General features: G+C 40.1%; 1 protein-coding gene across 3 annotated transcripts in view; it reads right to left on the reverse strand.

Moving 5' to 3' along the window:
• Window positions 1-2,642: 2,642 nt before the first annotated feature.
• AHCYL1 (adenosylhomocysteinase like 1) overlaps window positions 2,643-19,715 on the reverse strand; it is a gene marked incomplete at its 3' end in the record, with an annotated part of 39,543 nt that continues 22,470 nt past the window's right edge. For 2 of the 3 annotated variants that reach the window (XM_082404214.1, XM_082404216.1), the window contains exons 2-17: window positions 16,953-17,064; window positions 14,516-14,659; window positions 13,261-13,361; window positions 12,722-12,824; window positions 11,466-11,560; window positions 10,780-10,886; window positions 9,831-9,947; window positions 9,511-9,574; window positions 8,615-8,703; window positions 8,181-8,251; window positions 7,710-7,804; window positions 7,526-7,624; window positions 7,049-7,117; window positions 6,516-6,594; window positions 5,255-5,375; window positions 2,643-4,733 (exon numbers count right to left, since the gene is read on the reverse strand). In XM_082404214.1, coding sequence (XP_082260340.1) covers window positions 4,727-4,733; window positions 5,255-5,375; window positions 6,516-6,594; window positions 7,049-7,117; window positions 7,526-7,624; window positions 7,710-7,804; window positions 8,181-8,251; window positions 8,615-8,703; window positions 9,511-9,574; window positions 9,831-9,947; window positions 10,780-10,886; window positions 11,466-11,560; window positions 12,722-12,824; window positions 13,261-13,361; window positions 14,516-14,659; window positions 16,953-17,064 — 1,473 coding nt within the window. Of the gene's footprint in view, window positions 4,734-5,250; window positions 5,376-6,515; window positions 6,595-7,048; window positions 7,118-7,525; window positions 7,625-7,709; window positions 7,805-8,180; window positions 8,252-8,614; window positions 8,704-9,510; window positions 9,575-9,830; window positions 9,948-10,779; window positions 10,887-11,465; window positions 11,561-12,721; window positions 12,825-13,260; window positions 13,362-14,515; window positions 14,660-16,952; window positions 17,065-19,715 lie in introns of those variants that run through there. The other variant, XM_082404215.1, reaches the window with a different exon arrangement.

Raw genomic sequence — 19,715 nt, forward strand, 5'->3', positions numbered from 1 at the left:
GCTTTCTTTTCCTTTGCTAACCCAGAAGGCTTAATACCTTTATTATTACTATCTGGTCTAAGACGTTCCTAAATGGAGCAAACAGATTTTTTAAATTTCCTAAATCGATAAAGCCAAAGTCTGATTTTTTTTTTTTTGGTTTTGGAACTATCATTAAAAAAATTTTTTTAAAAACTTTGCAATAATCAAACTTACAAAAACGTTAGTACATTATAGATAATCTTCTCCTGACCCATCTCAGAGTCGTTGACCTGATGACCCATCACCCCCTAATACTTCATCAGGAAATTAACACTGATGTTACTACCACATAGTCCTCAGACTCGTTTCAACAACTGTTCTAGTAACGTTCTTGATAGCAAAATGATCCAGTTCAGTTCGTTCAGTTAATGTACGTGTCTTCAGTTCTTTGGTTATTCTTTGACCTTGGTAGCCTTGGCACTTTTGAAGATTATAGGCCCGTTATTTTGTAAAATAACAATTTTCAATTTGCATTTATCTTATACTTCCTCATGATTACATTCAGGTTTTGCATCTTTGGCAGAAATATCACAGAAGGGATGCTGTGTTCTTCTCAATGCATCCTATCAAGTAGTGGAAGACTTAGATTTCTCCCATTTTGTTCACTTAAGGTGAACTCTGCCAGGCTTCTCCATTTTAAAACTCCTCTTTTTCCCATTGTACTTAAAAAAATTTTATGGAGAGGTACTTTGAAATTACTTACATATCCCATTCTTCATTAAACTATTCATTCATTCATATCAGTATAGACTCATAGTTTTCTCTTTTACTCAGTGATTTATAAGTCATTATTTGGATGCTCAGATTGTTCCAGATTTGCCCAGTAAGTCCCTTAAGGCTGGTTTCTGTGCCCTTTTGACATGCAATTATTTTTTTTGAGTACTTCCTTGCTTTCTTGCTCATCTTGTACTTTTCCTGCCCAGCCATGGAATCAGCCATTTCTCCAAAGACTCCTGGCTCCTTTAAGTGGAGAATGTAGTGCCTGAATCTGGATTCTAGGTGTATGCACTGCACTGGAGGAAGAGGGGAACTGCTGCCCCACGGCTCACTTAGTAGACAGTGCTCCCCTATATATATATATATTTTTTTTTTAAACAACAGCTCCTGTTTATTTTTTTATTTTTATTTATTTTTTTAATTTTTATTTATTTTATTTATGGCTGTGTTGGGTCTTCGTTTCTGTGCGAGGGCTTTCTCTAGTTGCGGCAAGCGGGGGCCACTCTTCATCGTCGTGCACGGGCCTCTCACTATCACGGCCTCTCTTGTTGCGGAGCACAGGCTCCACACGCGCAGGCTCAGCAATTGCGGCTCACGGGCCTAGTCGCTCCGCGGCATGTGGGATCTTCCCAGACCAGGGCTCGAACCCGTGTCCCCTGCATTGGCAGGCAGATTCTCAACCACTGCACCACCAGGGAAGCCCTCCCGTATATTTCTTTATGTTGAAATTCATGAGTTCACACCAAAACCCAGTACCCCCTATATTCAAACCCAATACCAGAGTTTATTCTAGTCTTTTCCCTTTCTGATGTGTAACATCTCCTCTAAAAATGAGAAAGCTGGCTTCCATTATCCTTAATATTTCTGCTTATTTAATCAAGTTCCCTGTTCCTACCCAATCCACCATTGCCATCCCTCCCCTGCATAGATGCCCTCCCCATCCCAAGTGTAGGATGACTTCCAGCACTAGGCCACACCCCCAGCTCCTACCCCCACACACCAGGCTGGGAACCCATGGGGATGCCTGCCCCACCTAATGGTGGAATTGTGGGTAAAGGAAAAAGGGGAAGGGGAAGGCTGAGTCTTGTTGAGGTTTTATGTAAATTCCACAAAGGAAGAGATCTTGGTTTTCACTGATGTATCCCAAATACCTAAAACAGATCCTAGCACATGGTAGGCAATAAAAAACACCTTGAAAAATTTATAAAACTATAGGGTCAACAGTTCATTTAAATTCTTTATATTCAAATATTTAACTTCAAGATATTTCCCCATCATAATAGATTAACTTTTTATAACTATAAAGTTATTAGATTCAGGAAACAGTTAAAAAAAAAGGTTAAATCTCTGATTAGGCAATGTGAAGTTTATCTTAAATTTGGATTTATGTGCATGGATAAAACCTCACAGAACTGCACTGAAAACATCAACATTGTTTGGGACCAATTTAACAAAATAGAAAAGGTATTACTTCTGAACAATATTAACAGATACATTGTTAAATCAGAACACATGGAGACAACTTCAGAGATGGATACAGGTATGGGGGGGGGGGCTGAAGCTCACATAACTTTGGAGGCATTTTTTAAGGAAAAGAATTAGGTACAGGGTCTTCTAAGAGGACTGTGTAAGTGAGGAGCCCTGCATTTTAGGCAGCAAGTCTGCTCCTTGAAGGAAGTCAGAGTGAAAGTGTCCAGGCCCAATGCTCAGCACAGAGCAGGCATACAAAATTTTAAGATATTACTGAAGAACTCTGCATGAAGCCTGTTCTTCTACATATTAGGTCCTAAACAAATCTCTCTTAGATACTGCTAACTGACCCCTGACTTGTCCCTTCTTAGAAAACAGGTTCTAATGAAAGTTTTGCTGTTCAACCAGGAATGACACAGGATTCCAGTAAGATCTTATCATTTTAATTGATTTTAATGATTATTGCTCATCTGCAAGGATTAATATTGCATTCATTAAAAATCATTCAATACAAAATAAACTTGTTCCTCCCAAGTTGCTCTCTACACGCTCCCTCTGATGCCAGACATTTTCCCACAGTGTCCTTTGTTACATGGCTTGACAGAGACGGAGCCCTTACCTAGTATTTCTATGGACACAGTAATAGATATGGGAGCAGGGGGCAGGCCAGAGGGCAGCAGGACCTGGGCCCCTTCCCTCCAGCAGAACTCACACGATGGATACCACTGTTGGCCAGGTTACCTCCCCTAAAGGATGTGCTGTTCTGATTGGCTGGTTAAACGCCTTGGGAAAAAGGGCTTGAACCATTAGCATCTACAGAGAAGAAAGCATGGTCACACTGGCAAGGAAGTGGGAAGGGGCTGGTTACGGAGAAACAGGAGAGGGAAAAAAGTTTTGGCAAGATCACTGACCCCTGCTAGGAAGTCACAGAGTGAAAGCTTTCCTTCTTATATTTCTATTTTAAATTAATGTCTGTCTTCTCTGATCAATGGCAATAGGGAAATGAAAATTTCTAGTATCTAGCACTAATGCCTGACCCAACTTTGAAGGATCACCAGCTAGAACAAGTTGAGAATTTAGAATCCTGGATAATTATACACTTAAAGCTCATGAGCATAAAGCTCACCTGACCATGCAGAAATGCTGGTAAGCAGGGTGCATGGCATGGGAATACATCTCTCTGATCTCTGAGGATTCTTTCAGAGTGTGAGCCAGGACATACTGATTATTTTCTCTATGCACAAACTGCTCTTTAAGGTCTCAGTTCATAAACTTTCTGTGACATGTGTCAATCAAAAGTGGTACTGCTTCTGTAAAACTAAAGTTACATGGGTCCTAAAGCCCCAGACAAGTTATACAGAGCTAATTCCCCTCACCCTGACCCAATTTATCCTTCCTCCTCCCATCCACATCTACCTCCCTTTAAGTATTTTAAATTGCAGAAGCACAGCTGATTAGAAATTTGCTCTTAAAGGATAAATCCTAAAGACAGAGCTCAGTGCTGTATACTGAGTAATGGCTCAAGAAATTTGCTTTCAGCACAAGCTGATGGGGCAGAGCTGATAAAATTTACTGTTACGGCCCCAGTTCATTGATGCTATAAACTATGGGCTAGAAACTGAGGGATTATCAGAGTTTGAGATCAGCATTTCTCTAGACTCAACTCTGCACTTTTAGCTCCAAAGGTTCAAAAGATAAACTGATAACAACTAACCACTCAAGCAGCTCCTCAGTATTAAGACTAAACATTTTTCTTACTTAAAAAAACAAAACAAAAAAACAAAAACCAAAAAACAAACAGAACAAAAACAAACAAAAAAAAACCCAGAAATAAATGCTAGGGGACAAAATTCAACTTAATAGAGTACAGTCTGGATAAAAACCTGGAAAATGAGAGGGTCTGGTGGGAGTGGAGGAAGGGCTGTACTAAATCCAAGTGGGCCTACCAGATCTTAACAAGCGACACTCACTAGTACACATCTCTGAACCAAACATACCACCTTTACACAGGAAACAGGGCTTGGAACATCTAGGGGAAATTAACATGCACCACCTATATATAACCTACCTGCCTGGTAGGTACCATCCCTGCTCCTCTGAAGAAGTGAAAGAGCACTGATTTCAGCAGCTAAGAAATGGGCTCTTTTAAGGCAATTTAGACATTGCAGATTGTTCCACATAGAAGGTACCTTAGCATTTCCTGTTAATAAGGTACCCAATTAAGACTATAAAGTCCCCAGAAATGGTAAAGAAAGAATCACCTTTCTGGGCTGGGAGAGTAAAATCCTTCTTTAGTGACTAGGGTGAGAAACCTTGAATCTCAGTTTCATCTAAAGAGCCATGAAGCAAGTTCCTGTGTGGTCTGCAGAACTTGGATAATGAGATGAAAAAACAAGAAAGAAATTACAGGAAAAAAAATCAAGAGGAAAGGATTAAGAAGAAAATAAAAGTTTTCTTAAAAAATATTTCTTTTAGAGTTGTGTGGTTCATGTGGACTGGTCCTTGGTAATACGGTCCATTAGTATCTGTAAAGAAAGAGATTGACTGTTTAGTACGTGTGTCTTCCACATGAGAGTTCCAAGAAAAGAATCCAAAACAGAGAACACTCTCCAGGGTCCTTCCCCTGCCCAGGCCAGGGATTCCTGCAGTAATTCCCCAAGGATTATTCCTCCCTGTGCTTCCAAAGGACTTCCAACAATGCCATCTCTAGCTGTATCTCCTGCTCCCTAATACTATAAATCAGTGGTTTTCAACCCTGACAATACATTAGAATAATCTGAAGAAGTTTTACAAAATAAGCCGGGGCCCCATTCTAGACTAACTCTATTAGAATCTCTGGGGGTGAGGCTCAAGCTCCAAAATTTTAGAAAATGCTGACTTCTTTACATCTACTACTAGATATACAATTTCTCTGTTTACCTTGTTAGTGTGAGGCAGAGTTCTTGTACTCTTCAAAATTAGCTATAACCCTATTTAAGAAAGCTGGCTAGCCTGCATGGCTTAATATTGGGGAGAAGAGCTTTTCATTTACTTTCTCCCAAGTTACCTGTAATAATTGGGTTTGAATGGCCCATTTTTGTTGAGTCCCAGATATTTTGCTTGGTCATCTGTCAGCTCTGTCAGGTGGGCATCAAATGATGGCAGGTGCAAGCTGGCAACGTACTCATCTAGGAAGAACAAAGCGGCAGGGGGGCAGACTCCATTTCAAATATGCCTCTCAGGGCATAACTTCCCCCTATTTTCATCTGAAGCTTCTTTGAGAGAGAGGACAAGGCTTGGAATAACTTTGAAAGAATCTAACTCAGAATATTTGCTTAATTTAAAAAAAACCCTCAAAGTTGCCTTTAAGGTTTTTCTCTCAGTACATCCAGAGTGCATTTAGAAAGCCATTTGCCAGCGGGACAAAATGGGCCGACTTGTTCCTCCCCATTCTTCTCTGGCAAAGCTTCTGGGTTCACCTCAATGGCCAACATACCATGTACTATTCTCACTTTCCTGCAGCAACTTCCTTAGCTGGATTATAGTCAAATTATGAATCAAAGTGGACACCAGTAAGGTCAAAAGAGTTAAGTCATCAACATTTACTTACGATAAGATCCATAAAGGTCTCAAATCTTAGGATCATGGATTTCTAAGGCAGCTGGCACAAATGTATTAGTTTTCCACAGATAAGCTTCCTGGGCTTTTACCTTTATGAATATGAATTGAAAACCAAAAACCAAAACCCAAAGGTAAGCTGAGGTAAGCTGTTGAAGGGGACAACAGCAAGAAGTTTTTTAGCTTTAAGAGGACAGGGGTTTGGGCTGACCAATGAGAGGGGAGGTTGGCACCACATTCAGAAAGGTAAAGAACTAAAGATGATGCATTATGTCACGTGAACACAACACAGTTGACCCCTGGAATGACAGAAGACTGTTTGTATATCTCATAGAAGATGGACAATAAAAACTATATTTCTGTTTCTCTCATTTTGGTCCCAGGCTATAATCAGTGGTAGTAAGTTTAATAAACTTCATAAAGCTACTCAGGATAAGAGCATCTACCCTAAACCACTGTGCTAAAGCACCTTTACTCATTAGCTGTAATTCTTACTACAATTTTGCAATATATTTAGTATTATTCTCACTTTACTTATAAAGAAACTGAGGCTCATGGAGATTAGAACTTGTCCCGAGGTCCAAAAACCACTAAGTGCTAGAACAGGGATTAGAATCCTGACTCTAAATCCAATGCTTTTCATGATATTCATTTTACCAAACCATGCAACAGTCTGGGGATCAATATAGGTTTCTACTGCTTTCACTCACCCATTTTCTTAGGAAGCAAGTATACATCTTGTTTGTATCGTCCCTCAGGTGCATTATAGAGTTCTATCAGTGCCAAAGCCTAAGGCAGGAAAAGAGGGTCAAAAAACACAAAAACACTTCTTAGGGACATTAAAAAACAAAAACAGAAGAAATAGATTTAACAGGGTCTTGGGGTAAATACTGAAGTGATCTACCACAGTGGCAGCACGCAGGACTTGGACTGTGGTAAACACCAGCACACATCACAGGAGGATTTACTGGTGTTTTTGTTTAGTTCCTAATAAAAGAAGAGACTAAATACAACTGAGCTGAAACACTATATTCTAAATTAAAACAGCCAACCAAAGGGACACAAACACTGACTCTGCCTGACTGATTATCTTCTACACTTGAGAAAGCCTAAATCTTGACAATTTGTAACCTGAAGAAAACAGGTTGATAAGAACACAGGAGGGCACACTCTCACTGGAACTCTGATCTAGGTCCAGTTCCACTCATCTTAGCGCAGGCTAAGCCAGCCTTTTGTCACATACCTGTGTTGTAGCTGTGATGGACAGAACAAAGGTGGGAACTGTGGAGCAGCTCAGATTGAGCAGACGACCCTGAAACGTTGAAACAGAGCCCTGGTATGAGTTGTGTTATCCCTCTGTCATGTCATGCAAGTCACGCAAATGCAGGAAAGGACTTTATACTCCTCTAGACTCAGTTAGTAGAGGAAGAATTACAGTTCCAAATCAGGACTCTAGGTTTTATCTTATTTTCTGCAAGTCCATCTGAGTCTGACAAACTGAAGGATCAGCTGTGGTCAGGAAGTAGTATGTTACTTAGTAAAAAGTAGATATTTTTTGAGTGATTCTATTTTGGAGACCAGACTATTTGAGAAATATACCTCTATCCAAAGATAGAATTCAGGGAAACATAGGCCGAATATGTTTACCCTGCCGCCCCTCCCCGGATGGCTCTAACCATATTGCTTGTGCTGTACCGCCCGAACCCTTGTGTGTGTGCACCTCTGCCAGAAGGACGACGCGTTTGCCATCTGGCCAGATGACATGATCCACCTGAGAACGTACTCGCTCCCATGTCAGCTCCGGAGTGCGGAGGCTGGTCTGAAAGGAAGAGAGCGCAGTTGACTGGCTATAATGGAAGGAAGCAAAAAAAGGCCTAGCAACAAATCAATGAGAGAAGGCTTACCACATCAATTTCTGTGTTTGAGTGGCCCATATTGCATACGATACAACTGTTTTTCATGCGATCCAAATGCTCCCGTGTCACTACATTCTTATTTCCTAAAAGTAAAGGAGAGTGGCTGAGGAAACAGATCCTGGCGGGGAAAGGTACTGACTGGCTTTCAGTTAGAACAAGGGAGAGAGGTTTGCTGGCACTAAAGAGCATGTATACACTGTGAGGAAAGAAGTGTGCGTTGCATAACAGCTCCTTAGGCTCCGTTATTTGGTTTTAAGATCAAGCAGGATAAAAAGCCATCAAGGAAAAAGGCTCTTTGTTCTGGAAAATATGTTAAGGTTCTGATAGTTTACTCTAGTTCTCAGACTTTTACACAGAACACAGGTCTTACTTACTTTATATAAAAGTCAATTAGATCATTTTCAAGATTTAACCTCAGAGTTAATACTCCTCCACGTACACCAAAGCACTGACACTTACCTGTGCAAGTTATTACGACATCAACTTGCCGGATGACTTCATTTAGCTTTACCACCCTGAACCCATCCATGCTGGAAGAAAAGGAAGGAACACTATGAGCAAAAGCAAGGAGGCAGTGGGACAGAAGCTGGTCACAAAATGAGACAATTAAATGTCTTTCTAAAGTTAAATCCAGGGCTACCTCACTGGAATGGTAGTAATAAGCTGTGCTAAACTATACACACTGGGCTCTTCAGACTCCCCAAGATTCCATCCAGGAAGGGAAAATACCAAGAAGCTCTACGAGTGCCCTATGATTACAATGCAGGGAACAGAGCAATCTTAGTCTTCTCCTTCTTTGAGAAATTTCTCCAAGGAATGGTTAATACAATAATCAAACTCTTAGAAACATAAAGTCCCTGGAGTGAACCTAATGGTATTACCGCTGTTCTTACCAGGCCTGCAGAGCACAGATGGGGTCAATTTCTGTGATATAGACAATTGCTCCGAGGGCCTTGAGAGCAGCACAGCAGCCCTTTCCCACCTGCAGAGCATAAGAAAGAAGTCAGGTCCATTCAGGCACAGATATTTAGTAGGCAGGTAGGCTCTCTGGGAGATGGGAATTAGCCTCCCTGAAACCATCAATCATCTAGCAAGTCTTTGCAAAGATGCTCCAATCCAAGCAGAGGAGAAACAGATCCTGATTATGTTGTGACCCTTAGAGGAGTGATTTAGCAGACATTTCAAGGGCTTTAGCAAGGGCTGGAGCTTGGGATAGTAAAAGAGATAAAGGAAATAAAAGTATCACCATCAAGGAAAACAAGACCAAGGAACAGCAACTGTAACCTCTAGTTTCTTGTTCCAGGAAAACCTGATAACTATCACTTGAGAAACATCTCACTCAAGGACAGCCTAGCAGCTCAGAAACTTCTGTGGGTCATTGTTTATGACAATAAATAAAATCTCTTGTCATCTATTCTAGTTCAGAGATAATCAACTATATGTCACTTCAGATTTTACCCTTCACTCCACTGTAAGTCACCCGTGGGACCAAAATGCTACATATTTACTTGAATTATGTCTCACAATGAAAAGGTTACTGTTATAACTGGGGGGAAATGATGCCAACATTCCATAGCATAAGACAAAGTGGTGAAATCTAAAAACTCAATTCGTTCTATATGTCTCTATTCATAAATCTGAATAAAGGACTTTTGCTACTATTTTGAGACACTTTATCTAAAAGCATATTTTAAACCCTGCATCAGTTTACACTGACAGCACAAGTCTCCTTCACTCAAAATTTCTAACAAGTCTGTGAAAAGGCAGACAATGAGGCCCAGCTACTTACCTCACCATAGCCACACACCACCACTTGTTTCCCACCGAACATTACATCTGTGGTCCTCTTCAGGCTGTGGAAACAGACAAGCCTCAACTCAAACATTATTAGCTCAAATACAGTCCCTCTGAAAATTAGAAGTGTGGGCAATGCCCCATAAGAACTTCAACTGGAAGTTGGCTGGGCTCAGTATGAGATAGAATGCCTCTAATAAACTTTTAAAGCCATAGGAAGACCAGGGGGCAAAACTGGAGGGATATCAGACTAACATTATAACCCAAGCCAAATTTACCCCCTATAAATTTGAATAATTATACATTTCAACCTACCCATCTAAAATGGATTCTCGGCAGCAGTATAAGTTATCAAATTTCTGTTTGGTAACAGAATCGTTGACGTTCATGGCTGGAACACAGAGTTTCCCAGCTTTGGAGAGCTGATACAGCCTAAAGGGAGAAGAAAGCCACAAAAACAAAAACAAAGTTAGCTGGTAAAACACAGTAGCTGGCAAAGTCTGCCTAATTCTCTTCAAGCTCTATGCTGCCCTCCCCAGTCTTATTTATTGCCCAAGAATATTAGTAAACAAGGTAATTCCTTGTTATCCCTCCTAACTTCTTTTCATTTTCTCTTCCCCAACTCCCACCCCCTTTTTTTGGAAGGAAAAAAACCTTTCAATTGAAGAAATTTACTTCTCTTTCATAAAAGGGGATACATTTCCTTAGACCAGCATTTTCTTAATCTTTAAAAAAAACCCATGCCTACTTCTGATAAAGATTATCAATGATTCTGATATGGTTCCGTGTGTGTGTGTGTGTGTGTGTGTGTGTGTGTTTAAGCATGTGTAACGTGCCCCCAAATGAGAAACACTTTCTCAGATATTTTTTAGGTATTCCAACAAGCAAATAATATTTTGCCCAGTATTATTTTTTGTAATGTGTATAACATATAGTTTTACAATAGATTTTTTTCGTATTTCAGATATAAAATTATAATCCAAAATTGAATACAGTTTTTCAAGATATATTCACTCCCTACCTCCCAGCAATGACTGAGAATCACAGTGGAATAAATGGGAGAGAAAATGTCTGAACTAGAATCTGAAATAACTTCTTTTTAGGGTCTCCTTGATTTTTTTCAAAGGTAAATACTCAAAAGTTTTATCTAAGGAAGATACTCCCATTTAGTTACAAGCCTGAAACATAGCCCTAAAGCCTAAAAGAGACCAGAAGAATCTGCTGAGGCAAGGACACAAGGGGCAGCTACTCCAGAATCTGTTACCTGTGAACACCAGTCACGCTCTCTTCCACAATGCCTCGGATCTTCTTAAACACGTTTGGATACTTCTTATAAACCCAGTGGGTTAAGTCTCCCCCATCATCCAGGATCTATAGAACAGCCAGAAGACTTCTATGGGCATTCAGGCTGCTAGAGCTGGGGGGAACTTTGAACCCACTTTCTGCACTAGTAAGAGAGCCCTGTATGTTTTGGAGAGCACTCCTCAGAGCTCCTTAGAGCAGGTTTAGACAGTGGAAACACAGTCAAACTTGTTGGTGTAAGATGGTTAAAAGGATTCCTAAGTTTGTTCTAGGCTATGGTGAAGAGTAGTAGGCTAATCACAGACTCATTTTTTAGTCTAGAGCCCTGATATAAAGCCCCTTGGAACATAAAAGGAGAGCTGGGGCAGGAAGGAAAGAAACCAGAATTTTACTCCAAAGAGGTACCATATCATTTTCTTCTATTTCATTCTGCTGTGTTTGAGCCACGTGTGTTCAGTTGGTCTTACCCTTCCCCCGCCTTTCCATTCAGTACTCAGACCCATCCTGAATAGGTATCAAGCTAACCATTTTGGCAACAAAGTAAGTGCATAAGACCAAACATCCGAAACATATTTAGGGAACCATGCTTTGAGGGAAAAAAGGAAACAAATCCACTGTCAAAAGTGTAGGATGAATACGCATTATTACCATGTTGGCTTGCCACCCATCCAGGTTCACACAGCGGTCAATACACCACCAGAAGTCATCTTCTGACTCGCCCTTCCAAGCAAACACTGCAACTCCTGTAGACATGGAAACAACTCAGCTCATTCCTCTTTGGGGGAGTGTCCTATACCAACATCACTCTCTGAGATCCAGGTGAAGAGAAAAAGGCTAAAGAAATTATGCTGGAAAGGAAACAACTTATGGAGGGCAAAAAGTCAAAAAAGCATCTTTAGTTCAGAAATTAGTTAAGAATTTAAGGGATTTTTGTTTTTGAAAGTATTTTAGAACCTTAAAATGTTATTCTCTTTGGTCAATTTTATACGTGGAACTTTATTCTAAGGAGATAAAATGAAGTGGGAATCAAAACAAAGCTGTTCACTACAACATTATTTATATTAGCAAATATCTTGAAACAACCTAAATGTTCCACATTAGGAAAACAGTGAAGTAAAACCACATGGCCATATGACTTTTATAAATGATGCTTTCGAAGTTTTCAGTGACATGGAAACTACTTCTGAAAATGTTATATTTACGTTATAAAATTGTATATATACTGAGACTTATTTCATCTCTGTAAAAAGTGAATAGAAAAATGGAAAAATATGTCAAATATTCTCTCTGTGTAGCAGGATTTTAGGAGAACCTCTTAAATTTTCTGCAATAAACATCAGAAAAGAGTAAACAAGAAAAACAAAAGTACTATACAGTTGCTTTCTGAGGATCACAGGAAGATGGGAGAACCTTAAAGAAACTTCAGAGTGATTTTCCTTTGGACATTTTAACAATAAAAATTGCTTTATGTTTAATTGAACTCATAAGTAGTTCCTATATTTTCAATGCAATATTGAATACCAAATTATCTAATGAACTATCAAATAGATGGTACTTCTTACTTGTGTTCTCTCAAAAGTGAGGAGACTTTTGTGAAAGGAGACCAGCTGAGCTCATACTCACACAGCTCACATAGCTTAAAGTTCTTTCTCATTCATTTAACATTAGAATTGGGCATTTCCCCATGTATTAGATTCTTTACAAAGATCATTTTAAATGACTATACAGTATTCCACTATGCATATGGACCTTTATTAGCCATTTCCTTCCTGTCGACACTTTTATTACCCTCCACATTTTGTAGCCCCTAGACATACATGACACTGTAAAGATAGTTCTGATACGTAAAAATTATGTTTAGATAATTATTTTGCAGCAAAGTCAGTGAAAAAAGCTGAGCTTACCAGCCTCAGCCAGTGCTGCAGCCACTTCATTCTGAGTGGAGTAGATGTTGCAGGCAGACCAGCGGCACTGAGCCCCCAGGGCACAGAGTGTCTCAATCAACACCTATACAGATGGACAGGAAGACAGAGTGAGGAGGAGGAGGGCCAGACTTGAGTGGTAATTAAGAGAACAATGCCCAGCAACTGGGCAGCAACAGGTGCTACACTGGGAAGTGACAAAAGGGTGTGGAATCCACTAGTTAGTACACTGCAATCTAACTGTACCCCCAAAATGGTCCCACAAGTCTTAATAACATATTTATAACAATCGTATTCTTGCAAATCAAGATCTCCCTAAGTCAGGGTGGTTAAAAGTAGGTTATATCTATACAATCAAAGTAGAAAACCCCATTATTGTATAACTGGGAGGTTCCACTTAACAGTTAGCACTTGGAAGTTAGATAGGGAAGGAAAAGCAAGTAAAAAAAAAAAAAGAAAAAGTGTCCCTCCCCACCCCCACTCCCATCAGAAGACCATCACTTTTCTCCCAACAAACTCACCGCTGTCTGGGCTGTGATATGTGTACAGCCCACTATTTTAGCACCAGCCAAGGGCTTCTCCCCCTGAGCACGTTTCCTGAGTGAAATCAGAGCAGACATGTCTGTGAAAGAACAGAGTATTTGAGCTAGGTCTGCACTAGCAATATCATTAATTCCTGCCCCAGCGACATCTAGGGCTGGTCTGGATCTGTTGAGATATGGTGAGGTAAGGAAGAAAAACTCTAAGCACATTATTTTTTTTTTTTTTGGCCATGCCACGCGGCTTGTGGGATTTTAGTTCCCCGACCAGGGACTGAACCCGGGCCCTTGGCAGTGAGAGCATGGAGTCCTAACCACTGGACCGCCAGGGAATTCCCTCTAAGTATATATATCTGATGCCTGGCAGCTTCAACTGCAGAACAACAGCAGTGAGTTGTCATCTAATCACTTGGAATTTCTCTCTTCCTCTACTGTTTCAGCCTTATATGTATAGGGCTCATATGTAGTCAAATTCTCAAAAGTGATCGAAATGGAAGGTGTCATCATTCATCTGGGAGAAGAGGGAAGTAGTTATGGCATTGGCTAATGGATTCCTATATACTACAATCATCAGACCAGGAAGAAAGACTTTACATCAGCAGAAGCCACTTGCTTCTGTTTTTCTACGCTGTCTAATCCTATTCTGTCAGTTTGTTTGAGTTCTGTACTCCTGCCCAGTATAGAACATGCCTCCAATGTGAAAGCAACAAGAGTAAAGAGACATTATTGGGAGTGGGGCTGGGTAGAGAAACCAAGATTTAACTGATTGTCAGTCATTTTTACTCTTGCTCCAGCAGAGGGTGCTCAGGATCAAAGACCAAAAGAGACCCTAGGTCACCACATCCTTAGCTGAAAACCCTCCCACATTTGCTGCTTCTGGGAAATCTGGGTCTCTGAGATTGGCAGCTATGGTAGGATCCCGCAGAACTAACCACCATGTACTGATCCAGGACTTGCTGACTCTGCAAGCAGATCTTTGAATATGATATCATGCGGGAGGAAAAGAGAAACTACTCTGTGTAATTACCACATGCTGAGAACAGGAAGCAGCAGGGAGAACAAGAACAAGAATCCTGAGGCTCAAGCTCCATACAGATAGATTTGTTTATATAAAAGTCCAAGATACTGGAGTTTCCCAGGAGACTTTCAAGTTAGCTTTCAAGCCTTAAGTTGTTTGTGCATCCTGATGACTAGCAAGTGGGTTGCTTCTGGTCCCCTACCCACTCCCTTTCTTTACCTTGCTCTGCAATCTCAATCTCCCGGCGTCCAAATTCTGCCTGCTTGATGTTCTTCACACAGAAATTGCTGCTGCCCTTGGAGTTGGTTTGCTGCTTTTCTCGGGGGGAAACCTCATCATCAGAGCTATCTGTATAGGACGCAGCTAGAGCCAGGAAAGAAAGAAATGAGGAAAGAAAAACCTCAATGGCCCCAACTCCACAGAGTGCAGTCACCAAGGGACTCTCATTTAAGTTAAGCGAACACTCTTAATTGGAGCCACCTTTTACGTCTCTCTCCGTTCTACTCCTCCAGGGTCTAAGAAACGGTATGAATGAAACTGTTGTAGATCTTTCAGTATTGTGGCCCTTTTACCCCCCCGCCCCCGATGACTTTGCCATTAGTGCCTGTGATAAGGAGCTATTGATCCCAAACCTGCACCAGCTCAAGAGAACCCCTCAAAATAGGGGCACTTGGTCCCAACTGGGACTGGAACCAGACATGGCAAAAATGGAAGAATAATTTAGGGCATATAAGGAATGTTATTTCTATAGATCACTAGTTCTCAAACTTAAGTATCTAAAGCATCTGTCAGAATCACATGGAAGGTTTGTTGAAACACAGATGGCTAGGGCCCCACTGCCACAAACTCCCATTCAGTAGGTCTCAGATGGGACCCAAGAATTAGCATTTCTAACAAATTCCCAAGTGCTGCTGATATTGCTGTTGAGAGGATCATACTTTGAGAACCATTAATGTAAAAGAATAAAAACAGTAAGATAACCTTATCTTATAAAATCTTATAAAGAGATTTTACACTAGGTTGCACTAAGGAACACAGAAATGACACAAAAGATGAGCAGCACTGGTTCTATTGCCAGCCCTGAGATCACTCAAGATGTTCAACTTTAAAAAGCAGCTTCACAAAAAGCTAAAAATGTCCTTTCAGAAAGATATGCAGGAGAATATAAAACAATCACTCCTTACCTCTCAAATCACTTCTTTTCTCTCATTGAATATTTTCCTGATCACCGTCTCTGCCAGTATACCAGGTCTCTCGCTGACTTCTACATACACATCCTCCTCTGTCCAGCTAACACAAATACTACTAAAGGTTATCTATCCACTAGGACAATTTAACTCTATCACTAAAGTTTTAAAAATGCTCCATTAGGTCCCCATAAAACATGGCCATCAAGATCTTTAAAGACTTCTTAAAGCTTCCATCACTCATCCCAACTTTTTCTCTTATAACTCAATCTTCCAAATTTTTTTCTCTTAGCTATAATTAGCCTGCTTGTCACCTATCACTTTTTGTATCTGTCTCACTCCAAGACACCTTTTCACTTATGATAGCCATTATATTTTGGAACCTTTTCTTGCACACATGCTCATAGTGAGACTGCATATTCATTTTTTTCCGTACTTAACCCTGTATATCACCATTTGTACTTGTCTGCCTATCTTGTCCATAATGGGTTATCAGTGTCACAGGGCAGAGAATAAGTTTTTAAAAATTGTCTACCCATTTCTTTTTTTTTAAAACAGTCCTTATACCTCAAGCCCAGTCCTAATGTTAGTAATACAATGCAAACAAGATTATGGCAAAAGAAAATAAATGGCTTTTGGTACAAATTCCTTTGCTGACATTCATAGCAATCTATGACCTTGAGCAAGCCTTTTAATCTTTTAACAATGTTTCCTCAGTTGAACAATGAGGGGGTTGGATTAGATGCCCCATTTCCTCCAGTACTCAAACTAAGATTCTATATACTCTTCCATGTTAATTTTCTAATACCCGCCTCTAAAGCTGAGAAGGGCACAGTTCAAAGCAGAAAAAAAGACTGCTTATATAGGGTTAAGATAGGAGAGGAGAACTAAAAAGAAACAGCTGGAGCCACATTAGTTGGACTCTTTCCCACTCCAGAGGTTAACAGGGGAAGATATTTCAACATAAAGGGTAATCTAGTAAATAAAAAGAGCTAAATACTGATTTTTATTGTTGACAATTCAAGCAGTCTTAAAGGCAAGAAAGAAAAATAGGTGGCAGGGTATATCTTTAACAAAGAAATCAGAAATTATGCTTCCAAAGTACACCTCTTCTTCAAGGCCAGTTCCGGCAGCCAAAATACCATTGATTTTCTCCCTTCTCAATGTGGGTGAATAAACGTGGGAATGGGAACCGGCCCAGTACTACCAACCAGGCACTGGCCACAGACCACACACAGAGACCATCCGGGAGGAAAGTCTCAAGATGACAAAAGCTTCTCCAGCTACAACCCTGGCTGGGAACATTCCCATTGCCCAACCACTAGTTATCAGCTTTCAGCACAAAGACGGGCAGTCCTGACATGAGGCATTTTCAGATCCTAGATAAGTGAAGAGAACTGGGTAGAGCACTAGCTCAAGACTCTGGAAGAGGGAGGAGAGATCAGAGAGAACAGGAAGTTCACACCTACCAGAACTGTAGCTGTCAGTGGAGGACTGAGAAATAGAGCGAGACAAAGATCGTCGACCAGTCTTGGTGGGGAATTTGGTGAACTCCTGCATGTCATCAGCAAACTGGATTTGCTATAAGAGGAAGACAAAAAGTTGAAACTTACAACAAGGGTTCTATGAAATGTTTCATTTTTAAAGGCCATACATTGTCTCCCCTAAAAGCTAATATTATCATGTGGCTCCTACTAAGCCAGCAATTCTTCCACCAGAAATGAGGGCGGAGGACGCTATTCTCTGACTCCTCCCAAAATGCCAATTACTATCTCTTCCCGATGGTTTCAGCAGAATTTTGTGGGGAGAGGGGGAGGAGAGAGCTTAAGATCCAACTTCGTTTAGCATTTGTCTAATTTCACAGGTCTTCCTTCCCACGTTCCATAAAGTTTTCTTTTCTCTTATAACCCTGAGACATTAAACTCTCTACCCTTGCTCTCAACTCTATCAAAAAGCAGGCATAATCTCTTAGGGCTTCTGCTTGTTTTTTATTTCAGAATATTCTCTTGTAGCACATTCTTATCCTGAAGTTAGCAATGGTCTTGTTTTTTGAAAGAATTATGAAGAGATGCCTTAAATGGTGATGGACATTGGGGTGCTAATAGTCAGAGTCTGATCATGTACCTATCCTTCGCAAAGCCAATGGAATATTGCCAGAACCTTCTATACACAGTATAGAAGAAAATACCAGAATATTCTAATAAAAATTTAAAAACACACATACCATAGTAAATTCCAACTAATTAGGACTAATTTGAAGGAAGGAGAAAATAATGACTTGGTAAACTCTGTATTAAAAACTTTCTTAACCATAATTCAAAAAGAGTCATGTACCACAATGTTCACTGCAGCACTATTTACAATAGCCAGGACATGGAAGCAACCTAAGTGTCCACTGACAGATGAATGGATAAAGAAATATGGCACATAAATATGGCACATATATACAATGGAATATTACTCAGCCCTAAAAAGAAACGAAATTGAGTTATTTGTAGTGAGGTGGATGGACCTAGAGTCTGTCATACAGTGAAGGAAGTCAGAAAGAGAAAAACAAATACCATATTCTAACACATATACATGGAATCTAAAAAAAAAAATGGTTCTGATGAACCTAGGGGCAGTACAGGAATAAAGACACAGATGTAGAGAATGGACTTGAGGACACGGGGAGGGGGAAGGGTAAGCTGGGACGAAGTAAGAGTAGCATTGACATATATACACTACCAAATGTAAAATAGCTAGTGGCAAGCAGCTGCATGGCACAGGGAGATCAGCTCGGTGCTTTGCGACCACCTAGAGGGGTGGGATAAAGAGGGTGGGAGGGAGACGCAAGAGGGAGGGGATATGGAGATATACGTATGCATATAGCTGATTCACTTTGTTATATAGCAGAAACTAACACAACACTGTAAAGCAATTATACTCCAATAAAAATGTTAAAAAAAAAACCTTTCTTAAATGAAATAAGGCAGAAACAGATAACTTTTGAAGGATACTTGGAAGACTGGCTTTAATAAATAGCAAATAGCTTACAATTAACATTACTTATAGTTAAATTAATTAGTGTTTCTGAAGTGTAGGAAAACACTTCTATTAACTGGTTTAAACCTTCCTCCTAAACTCCTGTTTAAACTCTGATAAACCCTTTCTTTGAAATATAAAATAAACCTCGACCTCCTCTGAAAAACAGAATGGTTTGAGAATCTGAATCAAGCTTCTCCTCACAAGCTGATTAAATCTGAAAAGGTTCCCATGGAGAATTCATTAAGCTAAGTTTTCAGCAAATAATATCTGGAAATGTAACCTATTACAGATTAAAATCTTCTCTCCATAATGCTAGCAACCGGGTTATAGGCATTTTGAAGCCAGGAATAGTAAAACGCCCATTAGTTACAGCTGCTAAACATTCCCCTCCTCTGTCATATGTACCCTCCAGCTAGGGTAGCATCTGGTGGCAGTGTAAGAATCAGGCACTGTGCAGCCTAGGCACAGGCAGCTAATATGAGCAAGGCGATTACTGAATTAGTAGGATTCTACAGGTAATGAAGCAGTAATCAAGAAAACACAGACTTGTGTTTTTACACCAAGAATCAAAGCAGAGAATACTGATGTCATAGATAATACTACTGGGCAGCAGTCCTGAAAGAAAAACTTCAGTGTACTTTCATTTTAAACCTACCTTGGCTTAACATCCAACTGGGCAGTTTTTCTTTAGGTTACTTTGTGAAATACAGAGGAGGCAGAGTCCACAGACTGTATTTTTAAGTCTAAGGATAGATCCTAAAGGAATGGAAGGGAAAGAGAGCTACATATCCTGGCATCTAGACCAGGGTCTTGCACATAGGAAGCATTCAATAATTATTTGTAGAATGAGTGAACCTTTCAAATTTCTTTCTTCTATAAGATCAAATCAATCGAATTTCAAAAATAAATAAGTAAATAATAAAGATTCAAGCTAAACCACAAACACTACACCTGAACTTGATTAACAAGTATCTTCGTACACCTGAAGAAGCAGCTTTCTTAGTTTAGGTGCTAAAACTTTAATTAGCTTAAATGTCAAAAAGACAACTGCCTTTCAAACCCAAAACAAACCAAAACCATTTATTGAAGTGGCCACAAGTCAGCATCTGCCCTTCTAGATAGGATTTCCCACTGTATGTTCACATGACTTCTGCAGTCAGCAAAGCTAGATTTACTGAAGAGATTAATCCAGGACCAAGGTAATG

This window comes from Balaenoptera borealis (assembly GCF_965194805.1).
Source record: "Balaenoptera borealis genome assembly, chromosome: 1".
Classification (NCBI taxonomy): domain Eukaryota; kingdom Metazoa; phylum Chordata; class Mammalia; order Artiodactyla; family Balaenopteridae; genus Balaenoptera; species Balaenoptera borealis.